The following is an 18620-nucleotide window of genomic DNA, read 5'->3' on the forward strand; positions in this document are numbered from 1 at the left end:
ATGTATAATGTATATTGAGTAATGTATAATGTACATGAATTATTATCAAGTGTGTTTTGTTTTATTAGCGGTTTATAATCTAAGGGCTTGGTATGGGAGATCAAAATTAAGGCAAATTATTGCTTGGCACAGATTAGTACGCGTACAAACAAAATAACCGGTATGCAATGCATACTAAGGCGAGGACGTTCCAGTAAAGCAAGTCAGTATGTTAAAAATTCCAGACAAAGAACTGAGAAGAGACCTTTCGGGCTTCGTTTTTGTTGTTGTCCTATTTCAGACTGTGACATCACTCTTGAGATTCACTCCTTTCAAATTCAGAAAAATTCTCTTGGTATTCAGATAGTTAAAAACATGTTCTCTGGGGAGCATCATGTGATTTTGAAATGGGCAATTTACACTGACAAAGCCAAAAATGTCTATTGAGTGAAAATGCGAGTCCAAAAGATGTGTGATTTACAGCAGGGAGCCCAAATGTGTGACCACTTTTAATTAATTCACATTCTTTCGTGCAAGGAAAATTGTGAATACATTAAAAGTGGTCACCCTTTTGGGCTCCTCACTGTAAGTCGAAAGTTGAGACACTGAGACATTTGCTATAAGAGGGGGAAAAATGGGTTTGTCAGGTAAATAAAATTTTAAAATACAGTACTTTGTTTCCAGTGGTGTTTTTAGTTGTGCATTCCAAGGAAAGGTTAGTTTCTAACCAATGTTACTGTATTTAATAAAAGGCAAATTGTAAGCTGCTTTGATCACAAAATTGGCACGATTTAATTCGTACAACTCAAATAAGATGTCTTTTATCACGACCTTTTGACAATGGAAGGCAACATATTTTGTAACTTTAGTAGACAGCGAGGAAACTTCCACAACTTTGGCAAGAATAAAATGTCTTGGAATAATGTGTCTAGATTGCCTCTTGTTTAAATGTGGCTTAAAGTTGTCTGCACTGACTACAATCTGTAATGTAAATTTTGTGCAGTAAGTCCAAAAACTTAATATCATTTAGAGGTAAAACACGCAGTGCAAGGAAGTACAAGTTTCCAGGAAGTAAAGTTGATATGCGGTAGTATCTTGATTTACTCTTGTTAAATTTAAATGGGGCTGAAAGTTGTTTGCACTTTCTGTACAATTTGTGATGCAAGTAAGTCCAATAAGTCCAACATCTTGTACAGTACATGTGGAGTAGAGTTGATACAGTGGTTTGCCAGTGATGAATTTGAATTGAAGGATCTTTCAGTAGCAAATCCAGAGATGTTTTACACAGTTTATTTTGTTAACTTAGAGGGTCCTGAAGGGGGGGTACAAAATCCCATTTCCCAGCCCAAATTTTGCCCAAATCCCATTTCCCAGCCTATTTTTTGTCCAAATCCCATTCCCAGTAGTAAAATTCCCAGTGCATGGAAAACCGGGCTTAAGCGTAATATATTTGTTGTTTTGATTGTCCTAAATGTAGTCCACTCCCTGAACTCTCCCTTCGGTGAACCCAGGCACAGGCGTCGTTGAGCGAGTACAGAAATATTGACCTGCATGCGCATTCTCAGAAATCTGTCAGCCCCACCCCCCTCCCCCCCCCCCCCAAGAAAAAAACTGAGGAGGGGAAGCTGAAGAAACCAAACCATAATCCAGTACCTTTCGAAACGCACGCACAGATGTTAAATTCAAAAATTTAGTACTTGTGGGTTTAATATCTATTCATTACGGCTCTAGACAAAGGTTACGACAATTTTTCTTGCAGATGTCGCGCTAATTTGTTGCGTAGTTGAATTTTTCATTTTAGCGAACTATTTTTACCTTAGCGCACGCGTTGCATGTAAGAAACGCCATACGTCTCTGTGGTTTTTCATTGGTTTGTTTTAAGCATGCACATGCAAGTTATCCTAGACTGTCCCTTCTTGCACCTGGGTCGCAGAAGGAATAGTTCAGAGAATGAAGTATCCAAAATCATGTTCTGCTAGTTATATTATCGCCAATGCTGTTGAGAACATTACTTTTAATTTGTTCGTTTGTCTTGTAGAGAATGGTAGAAATTTTCAGTAGCTTTAACTAAGCTATTAAGTTTTTATCCCTTACTTACCACTACCCTGCAAAACGTACTATCACTTCTTTTAAATATTCCATTTGTGCCCATGCTTAGTCAGCAGTTCCGCTGAGTAACTTAATCACTTACATGAAAATTGATCGACACTTGATGGACACTCGTGCAGTGTAGTGGTTTTGTTTCAGAGTTAATTTTCAGCGTTTTAACTATTCTATGCCGGACTTTAAGAATATTATAGAGCGTAAAATATGCAGGTTTAGTCATGTACTGACATGCTTCCTATTCCCATTTTTTTGTTTCCGAATCCCAGTCCCAGTTACCTAAATCCCATTTTCCCAGTGAAAAAATAGGCAAATCCCAGTCAAAATAGGCAAATCCCAGTTCCCATTTTACCCCTTCAGGACCCTCAACTTAGGTGTTATTGCTACATGGTTTTCGCTGTGTTTTGTTCAAATATATCTGCCATTCATAGTGAGGATTGGGCTTTCTATATATTGCATCGAGGCAGAATAGAGGCCAATAACCAGTTCCAGTGAAAGCAGTTCCAATACAATAGCCACATTCACACATTCATGCTGCTTCTTGACAAAGTGCAGATTAAACATATTGAAGCAATTAGGACAAACTGGCACAGCTGTCAGTGGATTCTTTGAAAACTGTATTTTGGATGTTTTCTGTTGTTTTTTAATTCTCTGTAAACAAAATAAAAGAAAGAATCAATTGTTAAAAATTTAATAATTGTTTTACACATATTTGTTTAGACACTAAGACTGATTAACTTAACAACAATTTATTGCAACATAAGTAGTTACTTAAATTTTTCTTTTTTCTGAAACACATCTTTCTACATGTACACTATGCTTCTTAAATCATTTACTATTTATTATGGCCTACAAAAATGTATTTACTCTTTTTTGGTTGCTATTAAACCACACAGCTTTAAGGTCACTTTAGTGTGTCTTGAGAACACCAGTTTGGACTCTTGATTTATTTAGATTTGTATAAATGTGACCAATTGTAGTTCTGTTATCAGTGGTTAAGCCTGAAATAAGTTTTTTTGTATCCATATTTTACAATCACTTGTTTATATTTACTGCTGCTTTGCACACCATTATCAAAATCAATGTTGAAATCTGACCTAGTAGTATACGAAAACGTTCTGTTGACACAAGGGATCGCGAATGAAGCTCTCTCAATGCTTAGTAATCTATAAGTTCCAGCAAATTAAATATAACAACATCTAGCAGATATTTAGCCTTTTAAAATCGTTATTTCGATTCCATATAAATACTTTGACCATTATGTTATTCAATAAAGTACATGTACAAGCAAACTGATATAAATTTTTGATAGCTCACCTCAGCAGTTGTGGCAATATATTCTTCTGCACTTCTCCTCTTCAGTTAAAGCTCAGCTTACAATGTTGTCAGTAGTTCAGATCACAAATAAATCAATTCTGATGTTTAATTAGCCGTGCTTATATTGCTTTCAATGCTTTATATCCAGTTCAACTTCAGTCTTGAAAGGCAAAGGTCTGCCGAAACAGCACTCACCAGCTGACTCCCAGCTCGTAAACCACAATTTAGTTCGGTGTGTCGATAAGGTTTTTGTGTACTATGATATCTCAATATGTTTGTAAGTGAGCGCAAAAAAATATCAGCTACTAATCTTACTTCGAGTCAAGGCTTCTGGCTGCGAAAAAGTTTCAAATGCGCGACCGAACAACCAAGATGGCGGACGCAAACAAATCTCAAGCCATATTCTTAGTTACCAAGCCCCCTCGGTTCGAATCATCACATCGCCCATCACCCATCGCCCGTTGTAAACCCACCCAATCCGATTTATCGCTTCATAACATAAGGCTCGAGACTAACGTCCTCGCCTAAAAAAAGAACAAAACTTAAGGTGGGGTTCTACCTGAATTTGAATGAAATTTTAAGAGATTTAAAGAAGGGATTGAAGAAAAAAATGGAAACATGACTAAACAATTGACCCTCACGCAAGAGCACTCCGGGCTGTCAGGGGGACTGTTTGGTGTCCGTCTACCAATTTTTAACTTCAAATTCTAATTTTAAAATCACATTAAATCTCCAATATTTCTTATTTGTCTAAATTTTACTAATCCTTTGAGAAAAACTATCGCCTCCCATACATCCCCAAAAAGGGCGTGTTTAAAACACGAAATGGCGAAATAGCGAAATGACGAAATGGCGAAAAGGCGAAATTGCGAAATGATATGAAAGATAAGGGCCAAATTAAGTTGAATGACATTACCGTTCCACTGAAATCTGCATCTGTTACCTGATTTATTCTGTGTACACTGTAAGGACAAGGAAATAAATCCCGACAAATTAAAGAAAGTTTTGATAAGGGGTAAATAGAGGCTTAATAAGTAATACTCACAAATTTATACTGGGACGAACTACAACCAATCGTTCCAATTCCACATTCTCCGTCACGGTCCTTATATCTCCAGTTTCTCCTTGTCAACAAGTTGTTGTTTGCGGCCATTACTTTTTGGCATCGAAAGAAAACGATTTGTTTGTCTCACGTCAGGAAAGAGCATGACAGAAGGATTCGCCTGAACAGTTCTTCCTTTTCCATGTAATATCTGAACTTTTTTTCGAATTGGACTTTTTTCGTCCTAACCTTTAACATCGAAGTTATAACTTCGTTTTCTGTTTTACAGCCGTGGAACGGAGACGTCAAAAAGGCGAGACAGCGGCGTTTACGTGCCGCCGCCTCACGTGCTTCAGTGAAATTTATCATTTTTGTTCGCATATAAACGGCGACTTTTTGCTTGTCTCACTTTAGCACAACTGCAATATATTTTTACTTCTTGAAAAGTACCACTTATTTATATACCCCTTATCATTATTTTCTTTAATTTGTCGCGATTTTTTTCCTTGTCCGTACGTTGTACACGGAATACATCAGGCAACAGATGCGGATTTCTGTGGAACGGTAATATCATTTAACTTAATTTTGCTCTTGTCTTTAATATCATTTCGCTATTTCGCTATTTCGCCATTTCGCCATTTCGTGTTTTAAACAAGCCCCCCCCCCCCCCCAAAAAAAAAAAATCGCCCAAAAATTAACAAAATACTGCAAAACAAAGATATATGGGATACGTAAAGCTTTTTTTGGATTCCTTGAAATGCGGCTGAAATGGTTTTCAGTGTTTTCCAGCCCTTATACTTTGAGTCAGTACTTATTCCGGGATGAACACGCTGAAATTTTTTTGAAATGAAATTTTTTTCATCCCGGGACGAAATTCATCCCAGGACATAATTCATCTCGGCTCTCATGTAAAGAGGCCCTATGTTCTACACACTAATACAGCTCATGCAGACTGTGTGACTTATGCAAACCTCCGACTGAGTTTTACTTAAATGACTGCTTTTCCAGTGATTTTTACTGTACTGTACACTGCCTTTCAAGTCAAAGCAGATAGTTTATATATTGTTAATCGCCCGATTTTAAGCTTCTCAAGCTTCTTGTTCTGCTAGTATCACCCATTGTCGGGTTTTTTTATTAGAATCTGATCATAACCAGTCCAACCGTCATTTTGGCTTGAATTACGTTTATGAAAGTTCGCGTGTTATAACTTTTGCTACAAAAGAAAGAGAAATGCCTCGTCGAAGGAAAAATGATTTAAAAACAACTAGCTAAGGAATAGTGTTTGGTCTCTAGGGAATGTATGACTAAGTGCTATACGAATGCACAATGCCTTTGGAAATATATCGCTTGATCTCCGACAACTTTTTAAACGTTTATGTAAGGCAGGGGCCCAACTCTTGAATATTTACAATTGGAATTTTGGAGCTAAAATTTTCGGATTACAATATAGCTGGTGTTTATCTTCCAAAATAAAAAATACATCGCTCGATAATTATTTATCACTGAGAACATTTGACAACTTTCAGAACCTTCTGGTTTTATATACAAACGTTCAGCAAAAGTCTACAACGTACAATGTTATTTTTCAGTACTTTTACATCCAGCATTCATTAGAAAGAAGGCACCGCTCTTGATCTTCATGGAAGTCATGTCACGCTAATAATTTTTTTCTAGGAAATTAATGATTGATCCCTGCGGTAACTGATTGGAAGAAACCCTAGCAACTGTCAGGGAAGAAATTGCTTGCTCAATCAGTAAAATACATTTGATCACGTGCCGTGTATTAGCATACCTAGTCGACTAAATTGTAAATGCACACCGAAGCGTTTGTTTCTAGCTCGATCAGACACTTACCAATACAAATTTTCTGCATGGATAAGAATCTCTGAAAGTTGTTAAACAACCGCCTGGGTCTTCATATCATCAGATAAAAAGGTAACTGCTTGCTAACATTGTACTGAGTGACTCACTATGTGCTTTTTTGACACATTTCGTAAGCTTTACTGGGTAGTTCGATTCTTCCGAAATTCCTGTAGTTACACTTAATCGGCTATGTTCTATGACTTGATACAATACACTGAGTTAAACTCTTCACAAGGAACCAGTAAATAAAGCTTTAAAACTGTAAAAAGTGTAAAAAGATATTGAATATATTTCAAGTTACTTACGTATACCCATGTAAAAACAATGAAAACTAAGCACAGACAAAAGACGATTGAATATTGACCCCAAATAGAGATAGCCTGAAAATGCTATTCTCCCTTTTAAGGAGAAGTAGAAACGCCCGAAGATGACAACTGTTAAAACAGTTGTCGATACTTCGGGCAGTTTAATTTCAACTAGAACAGGCTTAATTTTTCGCTCGAAACTAGTAGCCAGTGTATGTTGATTTTTCTTCAAAAAATAATCATTTTGACAAGTCCGATGTAGGAGTCAACTTTGTTTCTAATTTAAAGCGAAACTACTGAAAACTCAAGAAGCGTTTCCGCTAGCTAGCGAGCACTCTTTGCTTACAATACTATAATGAGGTCTTGTAGCTAGCATTTTATCTAAGCGTACTGACCACGTTAAATAAAGATTGATTGATTGATTGATTGATTGATTGATTGATTGATTGATTGATTGATTGACTGATGGCGCAGTCTTTATTTCACTTCCAGTATGGAACTGTACAGTGTGTTTCTTTACTTCCTTGGTGTTGTACAAATGAAAGAAGTCAATTTAAATACAAGCTCAAACACTGAGACTTCTTTCGATGTTGGGTGTATTTATGAAATGGACATTACAGTAGAATTTCTAGAAAAAAATATGCAATAACTCTTTTTCATGAGACATGAATAGTTGAAATGAATATTCTAGGTTATACCATTTGGCTCTGAAGAGATGGTATTTCTAAAACGAGGGATGAAAATCGGAAGTTAAAGCGAAATTAACGTGGTGTTTCGGGTACGATGTAGTAGTTATTCCGACAGCATCACCTCTTGTCCAGTTTTTCTCGGAAATCTAAAATTTTAAGGAATAGTATTTGGGCTCCATGGCCGGAATGTATAATGCGTGATTGCTGTCTAAGAAATATATCTGGCGCTGGATATCTGTTTATTTAAGACAGTAGACTCTCGATGTCAATATAGATTTATCATCCAAAATTGATCTTTGCGAATATTTCCAGTCGATAATTATCCTTGCAAGAGTAGATGGTGTAACTGAGAACACCTGAAAACTTCTAGGTTTTTATTCTCTATTTTCCAATTGCCCATAATACACTTTGTTTGCCCCCCAAATTTTGCATAAACTATTGTTTTAAAATTCTCTTGGGAGTACTGCATATTTCCAAAACAATAGTTTATTTATATATTTATTTATACATTCATTTATTTATTTTACACCAAGCATTCACTGCATAAACGCATTACTGCTGAGTTATTTGAGTGATCTTCGTGGAAGTACTGCCAAACGTTCAGTAAATATACTGATATTGTCTGATGATGTAACGTTCGGTAAAATTACTGATAACCAGTGTCGTAACTAAAGCTCGTTACTAAAATCCTTCAACTAGTAATTTCTGAATTTAGCTCTTAAAGGAACTGTGTCGTAGATTTTAACCAAATTAAGATATGCGAAAACGACCATCAAATTGAGTAAGATATAAAAATCACTACTTTTAAAAACAAGACTCCCGCATGACAAGAGGGACAATTCAATAGAAGGTACGGATGGACAAAAATTAAAGAGGATTAAAAGAATTTTTGAGGTCCTTTTTTCTGATAAGTTTCAAATTGAAGGAAACCTCAAAATAGTAGTTTTCAAACGTAGAAAAACACCCATGAAATAATAAAAATGTGGAAATAAACAAATGGTTTCAACTGACAATGATTAACGGCGGATAATGAGCAACAAACTTGAATAAAAACGTGCCATGCCATTTTTTCAAGATGAGTTGTCTGTGACGTTGGGCATTTTTTCAAGTTGAGTTGTCTGTTAGGCTGTTAGAATTAATTTGTTTGCTTAACATAAGTTTAATAGCAATTATTTCGCAAAACGAGATATTAAATATTCACTTCAATTAAGCTATGTTTTGCTACTAGTGCGGTATCATATATGGCAAGCTAAATTAGAGGAAACCGCACCAAATTTCACATCTTTCCTTCGTCTTGTTAAATCAAGATATGTATTAGAGACAAAAGCGGGTGACACAAAAAAATGGATTCCTTTTGCAGAATGTTTTTAAAGAGTTTATCTCCTGCCCCCCTGATTGAAGAACTGTTATTCTTTTTAGCAAACCTGTAAACACCCTTGTACTCATATATATATATATATATAGAAAATATTGTTAAGCATATTTTGTATATGTATGTAACTATGGCAAACAAAAATAACTTTCAAAATGCTATTTCCCCTCCCCTCGACTGACTAACTCTTTGTAATTTGGTAATGTATTTAAACCATTGTAATTAGGATTACTTACTTTTTATTCTGCTGTGTTTTTCAGTCAAGTGCTTTAGTGTTTGTACTGTATGCTTTGTTTCTTTTTTTGCTTGCAAGTAATTAATAATAATAAAAAAACCTAATACAAGAGAATAACACAGCTGTGACACAGTCCCTTTAATGTGGACCTGGCAACAGTATAGTGATTCACCGAGCTTTCTCGAACTTTCGTGAACACCTTTCTTTATTTTGTTCATTGCTCCCAGAGCATTTGCGTATAAAGAATGTGGACAGACACTGTTCATTTTTATTGAAGGGTTTTAATCATTCATCTTTGTTGCAGGCGCGAATACACAGAAACCATGGCGGAAATCTCACGTGAAAGCATTCTAGAATCTATAAGAAGGCTCCTGAAACAAAATGACATTCTTTCCAAAACATTCGAAGAAACACTGAATAAAGTGCGTGAGATTGAACAACACTTAAAGGCTATTATTCAGTACTGCGATACGGAACAGCAAAGTGGGGAAAATCAGGGCTTGGAGGCCTTGAAAAGTATGTGTGAAGCTGTGGTGTGCGGCGCCTACATTAGAGAGAAAACCAACGCTGCTGCCTTGGCACATGTAGTTAGTAAGATGGAGATAGAGAAATTTCCAGAATCCGTACGACCAAAAGGTTATGAGATTAAAGGCTACATTGAAGAGATCGCAGCGCAATTGGAGGAGATCGACAATTTGGTAAAAGAGTTTGACAAAATGGTAAGTAGCTATATACGTTATGTAGCTTAAAGAGATAACGTTAAACGAGAAGTTCACTCCAGAAGGGCCATATATTTTCTTTACGCCGATAAAAAGTTTACACAAAGATATGTTATTCACCAAAATTTCAGCCTCCAACGTGCGCTATAACCCTACGAAATCTTTCTCAAAAGTCGACAACTGAACGCCGCCATCTTGGAGCTGGTAATGTATGCGTGACGTCAAAGAGCTCAGCCTGAAGTTTGGCGAGAAAATTTAAATACTCGAAACTCCTTGTTTCTTCGTAGTGGCTTTTGTTCGTCAAAATGCCTGGTTGTACATCTCCATTTTGCTCAAACAGAGCTCCAAGAAATACAAAACACAAGGAGTTTCGACTATTAATATTTTTCCGCCAAACTTCAGGCTGAGCTCCACTAATGAAGGGACAGTAGCCCCGAAACGTCTGGAATTTTTAAAACTTTAGCGCTAGATAGCAAAACCCCAAATTCCAACTAAATGTTTGGAAAAAATAACTACGTAGTGTTTTCTCAGGAAATATTATAAACGTGATTATTAAAAGCTAGCAATGGTATATTGCAATTCCTGCGTTTTGATTGGTTGACAGGCAATGGAATATGAGCTCATATACCATTGACCACGAAAATAGTAGCCGATACGCGTCACCGAAAACAACTTGGGAGCTCAAATATTGCAATTCTTTGGATGTTTTTAATAAAACAATTATTCCACTTGCGCTTATTGGATATGAGATCGTTATAGCCAACGAGGCGCGTAGCGCCGAGTTGGCTATCTACCATCTCATATCCAACGCGCGCTCGTGGAATAATTAATCGGGCGTGGCCGATTTAAGGTTTACCCTTTGGTCGTCCTAGAGCGTAGTCTCCTGGCGCGGCCAAAAAGACGGGGATAGCTCGGGGTTGCTACAAAACCGCTACGGGTGACGCATACCGCAATGGTTTTCATTTTAGTTTTGACAGGAAATCGTTGCAGGCACACTTGGTCGACTTTTGGGTTAATGTGTAATCAGGTTGTGTTTTTTTGCTTCGGCGGAAGGACAGAGAAAAAAGCTTACGGTGCAAAGTACAGTATGGGGCCCAGTTCTCGGCCACTTTTGACGTAAACTTGTATTTCTTACCTCAGAAGAACCGCAGGAACTTGAAATTTCTCCCAGAGCTAGCTACATTATTCAGCTTTTTGGTGTAAAGCTATCGACCGGTCAAAAATTAATTTGCCCGAGCAATAATAAAAATAAAAGCTCCATTTGTGGGCCCAGTTCTCGGCCACCTTGGCCCAGTTCTCGGCCACTTTTGACGTTAACTTGTATTTCTTACCTCAGAAGAACCGCAGGAACTTGAAATTTCTCCCAGAGCTAGCTACATTATTCAGCTTTTTGGTGTAAAGCTATCGACCGGTCAAAAATTAATTTGCCCGAGCAATAATAAAAATAAAAGCTCCATTTGTGGGCCCAGTTCTCGGCCACCTTGGCCCAGCTCTCGGCCACTTTTGACGTAAACTTGTATTTCTTACCTCAGAAGAACCGCAGGAACTTGAAATTTCTCCCAGAGCTAGCTACATTATTCAGCTTTTTGGTGTAAAGCTATCGACCGGTCAAAAATTAATTTGCCCGAGCAATAATAAAAATAAAAGCTCCATTTGTGGGCCCAGTTCTCGGCCACCTTGGCCCAGTTCTCAGCCACTAAAAAGCTTGTGCGTAATTATCTGTAAAAAAATGCTCAATTAATTTTCACAGTCATAAAATCACTCTGTAAACCTATTTATACTATATCGATCCCAAATTATTTTTATGATGCTTTGTTTTACTTTAGAAAAGAAGGATTTTAACGCGCCTAGTTGCCTATGTGCAGGTTCTGGCAAAACCGCATTGTGTGACCCGTGCATTTAGATGGTTTATTTTGCAGTGAAAAGGTCTTGAAATATTTAGGTGTTGTAGAAATAATAGACAAGACAAGAGTCAGCTCAAAACTTAGAGATAAGATTGAACTTTATTTTTAAAACATTTATTTCTTTCATTCTGGCAGCAGCAGATGAAATTATATTAAAAACCAAGCGCTAAGCTGTGATAGCGAGCAGGGTGGCCGAGAACTGGCAAATACGCAAACGTCGCAAGAAAAAATTTCGAAGTAAATTAAGACCAAAAAATACAACGGTTCAACGAAAAGTTAACTAAAGCAGAAAGCTGAATTATTCTACGTTTCACATGCCAAAAATTAGCTCATATGGTGGGGGCTTTTGGATAAAATACGAATTTAACTACATCCATGAATTTGGAGCCGTAAACAAACAACTACCTCCGCGTAAACTCGACGTGTGAGCTTTCTATATCGAATTGAACGATCAAACTCAAGATACTTAAAGCACATGAATCAGTCTATCGTTTGAAGGAAATACCTTTTCTTTTTGATTCAACTGGAGTGTGAAAAAACGCGTTAAACACAAAGTGGCCGAGAACTGGACCCGGCCGAGAACTGGGCCGATATATTCACCATTGTGAAATTGCACTTACTTTGACAAGTTAAAGTTATTTTTGTAAATGAAAAAGGTAACGTCATTGATGTCACGCAGTGTTTTTTTTAGCAAACTAGATGGTTTGCTGGTTTCTGACTATGAATGGGGGTGTGATCTTGCGGTATATTTTTCGAGCCTGACTCCGCCGTAAAACTTTTTTTTTATTTAGGAAGAACTGTGTCGATTTTCATTTCGAACAATTGGTCGTCAAGTCGTTTGTCACAAAGAGTAGAATGTTTGTACAGCATGTTTTGGAATTATTTTAGATTTGGTTAGTAAGACGCTTCTGAAGACCTGAGCAAAACATTGGGAATGTACAGTATTAATAGGAACTTGAATGGAATTTTTCACAAGTTGGATAAAGGTATCAACTGAAAAAAATGGACTTCAAAATGAGAACTTGGATTTTGTTGTAATTAAATTTTATCGCGGATTGGATGCATAATATCACGGCTTTGAAAGTCTTCAAATAATTAGAAAGGTTCCTTTCTTCCTTTTGATCTTATTGTTATTTTCATGTATTGATTATTCGAAAGTGGTTTTCGTTGATACGAAAAAAAAACGGGTTTTCACTGAATTGCTTGAAGTATTTTTAGACGTGATAATATTGGCTTAATCAAATTACATTGTGCACGAAATATTTGTTATTCTTTTGTCTTGAAACTTTGAGGAAATTGAAATTTTTGTTTGACAGTAGTGTATGAAAGGCATTTTATAGAACTGAATAAAAAATAAGAAACATTGATAAAGGTTATTTCAAAGATTTATTTTGCCTGATTTTGAAGGGTTTCAGGAGTTTTAAAGAGTGCTGGTAAACGGCTGTATGTTGTTTGTGATTACGGATCTTATTTAGTTTCGAACGCTCTAATTTTTGAAAGGTTAAAACAGGTTAAAACCGGGCGGTTTCATGAGTTTTTTGGGTAGAAAGGTACGGTGGTGGTCAAAAAAAAATGTTTAGAAAGGAATGACTGTAGTAGCACGTAAGTCGGAGGTTTGCGTGAGTCACGGGGTATAGTATGCGTGAGCTGGATTTCCGGCGTCATAACGGCATGTTTTGTTTACTGAAAGATACACTCGACGTTTAGTTAGCTTAGTCGGCTTGGGAAACTATTTTAAAAATGAATGTTGTAATAGTTAATTAATAGTAATCTAGAATTAACCCACTCTCGATTGGAGTCTGTTCTGGATTCGCGCTACCTTTTCGCCGCGAAGGAATTTTGTAAAATTTCGCTAGTGGAAAGAGGTACTGTTAGAACAGTATCAATAACTCAAAAGGAGGAACTTCTTTGTAGCTCTGAATTAAGACGTATGATAAAATTTTAGAATAAGAAACTTTCGATATATGGTTTTCATATTGTTTTTGTCAATTTCCTTTTGTGGCAGATTTTTTGAGAATCAGCTTTTCTTTCGTGTGATGACAGACACAGGACAGAACGAGAGGTGGATGAGAAAGATGCCGAAGATGAATAGGCACCGAAAAACGACAAGAACCGTCAAGGACTTATCTTTAGAGGGCGGGGAGTTTTGGCATACTGTATTTCGAGGACTGGACTGGACTAGTAAAACGCGGACTAGTAAAACGCGGACTTGTAAGACGCGGACTAGTATAACGCGGACTAGTAAAACGCGGACTTGTAAAAGGCGGACTAGTAAAACGCGGACTAGTAAAACGCGGACTTGTAAAACGAGGACTAGTAAAACGCGGACTTGTAAAACGCGGACTTGTAAAACGAGGGCTTGTTAAGCACGGACTTGTAGAACGCGGACACTAAACGGAAACTAAACGGTTTAGCGAGCGAAACAATTTGTGTTTGAAGCTCTTGTGTGTTTCTTCGACGGCATATTTCTAGCTTTTTTGAGCACTCTATGGTCTGTTTTAGCGTGGAGATGTTTTTGCAGTATAGCACATGTTCGTTCTGCAAACCCCTACTAAAACAACGGGATTGATGCTATGAGTTGTGTGCATATGTTTCTTTCTTTCCACTACTTGACGTCTGTTGAGTGCAGTCGTTTGTATTGCTCGCACGAGGTAGAACGGGGCCCGTCCAGAAATCAACAGTCAATCGTAAATAAAGGTGACGGGCCTACACGACTCCTACGTTCGTGACATTGGAATATTTGCCGTTAAATGTTTAAGTTCGGTCTTTCGACCTTATTTGCTTCTGACTTCTTTCTGAGGGTACTGTTTTAATTTGGGGGCAGTATGTGGTAAATAAAGGTGACGGGCCTACACGACTCCTACGTTCGTGACATTAGAACATTTGCCGTTATATGTTCAAATTCGGTCTTTCGACCTTATTTGCTTCTGACTTCTTTCTGAGGTTACTGTTTTTTTTGAGACATTATGTATTGAAGAGAGCCGTAAGATGATTGTGGCCAAGGAATTCGAAGTGTCTAGAGGCGTTTTACAAGTCCGCGTTTTACTAGTCCAGTCCAGTCTACAAGTTAAAGACACATCAAGACCACCCCACTGTGAATTGCCATAGCACAGACAAAATTATAGTCAATATCTTATGTGTTTTTAAGAGAATTACATAAGAACCAAGGCATGTCTTGTCTTGCCTTACATTGACATGCAATAATTTGGAAATACTAAGCTCGTAACAGTTTAAGACAGAATCCATCAGGAATTTGAGTAACATTAATTTTAGTTACGCAAAAATTGAGCACCAGAATAATTTAAATCCTTGTGTTCTTTCATACCTTGTTAAAGGCTTGACATGTGATAACACCAACATAACACCAACAACAGTTCTTTATCAGTGGGGATTGAAGAAAAAAATGGAAACATCATCACACAGTTGACCCCCATGCAAAAACACTCCAGGATGTCACGGGACTGTTTGGTGTCCGTCTGCCAATTTCTAACTTCAAATTCCAATGTTAAATTCACATTAAATTTTCAATATTTCTTAGTTGTCTAAATTTTACTAATTCTTTTAAAAAAAACTATCACCTGCCAAACATCCCCAAAAATCACTCAAAAAATTACAAAATACCGCAATACATAGATACATGGGATGAGTGAAGTTTCCTTGTATTCCTTGAAACACCAACAAGATATTTCCGTTTAAGGTGGCTGATAATGGGTTTCAGTATTTCCCAGTCCTTATACTTTGGTTCAGTACTAAAAGCCTTCATCAATTGCTATTACAGTAATGGTATGAAACAAATGTTCAATCATTCATCAACAAGTTGTGATCATTTTCTTGACAATAGTAGTTCCCCGGTAAACAGTTGTAGTACTGTCCCATCAAAGTGCAATGCCTGGAAAATACCGAAAAGCACACGACCGTCAGGTGAAACCGCACCTTACAGTATTACCAATACACTGCACTTTGCTAAGTCAAACTTTACATTGTCTAGTCGTCTACTTCAATCGTTTATTTGTATTGTGTGAGATACATTTATAAATTGAAACCATCATGTCATTAAGTAATAATGCAATCTCGACAACGTTTTAGATATTATATTCTGCACACTAATACAGCTCATGCAAGCCCTGTGACTTACACAAACACAGTCGGACTGAGTGCTACTTAAGTAACTGCTTCGTGGTTTCTGCTGTACTGAACCCTGCCTTTCAAGGCAAAGCGCCCGATTTTAAGCTTCTCAAGCTTCTCAATGTTCTTGTTGTTAAATATAATTTTTCTCTGTACACTCAAGTTTTTTTAAAAAGGTTCCTGTGTTAACTGAAAAATCAAGTCACTAGTGGGATGTTTCACGGTATGCCACTTCAAAACATTTCATAACCATGCAGAATGTATTTCTTTATTTCTGCAACCTTAATTAACCTTTTTAGTTTAAGTTTGATTTTTCACTCTTTAACGCATTGGTATTACTTTCATACAGATAAAAGAATTTTCTAAGAATCAATATAGAATCTCTGAAACGGAAAGGATTGACTTGGAAATGAAGAAGTTGGAATTTGAAAATGGTTTAGAGATATGTACAGCCTACCAGACGCAAGCAGCGGAAGCGATGAAAGAACTAAACTCGGAGATAGACGCCTATAAGGCTAGGCAGAGAAACGCGTCTATAGCGAAAACTGTATGCGTTGGCGTGATTGGTGCCGGAGGTGAGCAAATTTTTATCCTCTCTTCAATAGCGTCCCCAAGTTGACTTTCTATACCTCATTAATCTCGTACCCAGATGTCTACTTACCACGCTAGGATCAGGTTTCCAGTTTGTACTTTTACTATCTTCGCTCGGTCACCGTTCGCTACGGTCGAATCACGTACCCTACGCTCCCTCCCCAGGCAGTTGTATTGTGTCCCAGAACAATATATTAAACTGCCCAGTAAAGGCCCATCACGAGTGTGATCTTTTCATTCATACATTTGTATACAAGACATTAAGGCCAGTTTTCTTGCGTTTGTTAAAAAACGAAGGTGACTAGCACAAGTACAGCATTTGCACTTTGATGGATCGCTCGAATAGGTGCCCTCCGACGACGCGAAGTTCAACAAAATATATATACATATATATATACTATAATTAAAAGATTGAGACTTCACGGACAGTTACTTAAAGTTTCACGCACGAGGCGATCATCAGACTGATGATCATCAGTCTGATGATCGCCTCGTGCGTGAAACTTTAAGTAACTGTCCGTGAAGTCTCAATCTTTTAATTATAGTATCCCGCTCTGCATGTATTTGCATCGAGCACTCGTACGATTGTGTGAAACCATTTACATTTTCCTTTGTTTACATATATATATATTTATTATATGGCTACAATAGTACGCGCGCTCTGATTGGCTGCTGAGCGGGCATTATTTTCTTGTAATGACCGGGCATTATGAAAATTTTTCTCGGCTCGACGGTTTTTTGAGTTCTGAGTAAAAGCTACTAGCGAGGGGGCAAAAACAGCAAAAAAAGCCGACAAAATATAACTATCTTTTCAATAACTGAAAGAAAAATATAAGCATACCGATACTTCTTTAGTATGAGCGACGAAGAGAGCCACAGAGAGCGAGTTTTACCTCCAGTGTTTTTTCCCTTGATTATACTCTTTTTTGAATAATGCTTAAAGGCCATATAATAAATAACTTATTAACCTCGTCCGTTCGGTCATTACAGGGTAATCTCAGACCTCGACCTTGATGTATTGACCTCGCTGTCGCTCGGTCAATACATCAAGGCCTCGGTCTGAGATTCCCCTGTAATGACCTCACTCTCGGTTAATAAGTAGTATATATAGACTGCTTTCTATTCTATCTTTCTAATTTAAGCGATTGTGGTTTATATTGGTAACTTCAGTTTTTTTTTCATTTTCTCGTGTTTTTTCAACTGTCGATAAAAGTAGTTTTTTGTATCATAAACTGAAAGAATTGGCTTCTCTTTACCCTGTCGTTAAATGCTGATCACCGCCTTCGTGATTGCCTTCAGGTGTCAGTCTGGTTGTAAACAAGTGAACGACAGTATACTAAGTGACAGTGAGGTCAGTGAACCGATTCTTAACTTAATGGCCCCATTAACAAACATAATTTAATTGTTTGCGAAAGGGAAAATTTATTGATCTCTGCAGCTGATTCGTGGAAAACCTTACAAACTGTCAGGGAAGAAATTTTTTGTCCAATCAGTCAAATACATATACGTGCGGTGTATTAGCATACCGAGTCGACAGAAGCGAAAACGCCCCCCGAAGCATTTTTGTTCAGACACTGGCCAATACAAATTACCTGCGTTGGATTAGAAACTCTGAAAGTTGTTCAACAACCGCCTAAGTCTTCACATCTTCATCAGGTATAAAAGGTAACTTCTTCCTAACATTGTACAGTGACTTGCTGTGTGCTTTTACGACACATTTCGTAAGCTTTCAGTACTGGGTGGTTCGGTCTTCCGACACTCCTACAGTTACACTTGATCGGCTATGTTTGATGACTTGATGTAAAACGCTGGATTAAACTCCTCAAGGTATCAATAAATACTGCGCCACAGGGTGAAATAAAGCGTTTCCGTTTCCGTTTTTACAACGGTTACTTAACGGAAACGTGAATTTCCGCAAAAGGAAATTTAAGTAACCGTTGCGGGAAACACGTGTATACGTCACGTTTCCGCAGTTGCGGCGTCGCTTAAACGCGTGTATCCGTTAAGTTTACGTTTTGCGTAATCTCGTGCAACAGACGCGTTTCCGCAGTTCGTAAGTATGGCGGACACGCAATAATCATGTTTCCGCAGCTCGTAAATTCGGCGGACACGCAATATTCCGCTAGGTTTCCGACATACGGAAAGTGAAAAATAATAAGAACCGTCAAGTTTCCGCAGCTCGTAAATCAGGAGTATATACATAATGACCCAGATGGTTTAGATCAAAATGCTATTGTCCTAATCTTGGAAGGCCGACAACTACGAAAACTTTATTATTTGTGAAATATTGCGTAAATTAAACGTGGCCGCCAAATAAAGCGAGCTGATTTCCACGTGTTCTTTTCTTTCGGATTGGAGAATTACAAGTATGTATAC

At 37.5% G+C, this 18620-nt stretch overlaps 2 protein-coding genes across 3 annotated transcripts in view; both read left to right on the plus strand.

Moving 5' to 3' along the window:
• The window catches only part of LOC144649248 (uncharacterized), a 78709-nt gene that overhangs the window by 30572 nt on the left and 29517 nt on the right, over positions 1–18620 (plus strand). Inside the window, exons 2-3 of the mRNA XM_078508705.1 lie at positions 9210–9624; positions 16003–16228. Coding sequence (XP_078364831.1) covers positions 9229–9624; positions 16003–16228 — 622 coding nt within the window. The 5' untranslated portion in view covers positions 9210–9228. The remainder of the gene's footprint in view (positions 1–9209; positions 9625–16002; positions 16229–18620) is intronic.
• LOC144649254 (uncharacterized) overlaps positions 1–18620 on the plus strand; it is a 91603-nt gene that overhangs the window by 4657 nt on the left and 68326 nt on the right. Inside the window, exon 1 of one of the 2 annotated variants that reach the window (XM_078508719.1) lies at positions 17792–17909. The exons of the other annotated variant lie outside the window; for it this stretch is intronic. The gene's annotated coding sequence lies outside the window, so the exon portion shown is untranslated. Of the gene's footprint in view, positions 1–17791; positions 17910–18620 lie in introns of those variants that run through there. 2 annotated transcript variants of the gene reach the window in all.

This window comes from Oculina patagonica, chromosome 4 (assembly GCF_052425735.1).
Source record: "Oculina patagonica isolate OP01 chromosome 4, crgOcupat, whole genome shotgun sequence".
Classification (NCBI taxonomy): Eukaryota; Metazoa; Cnidaria; class Anthozoa; order Scleractinia; family Oculinidae; genus Oculina; species Oculina patagonica.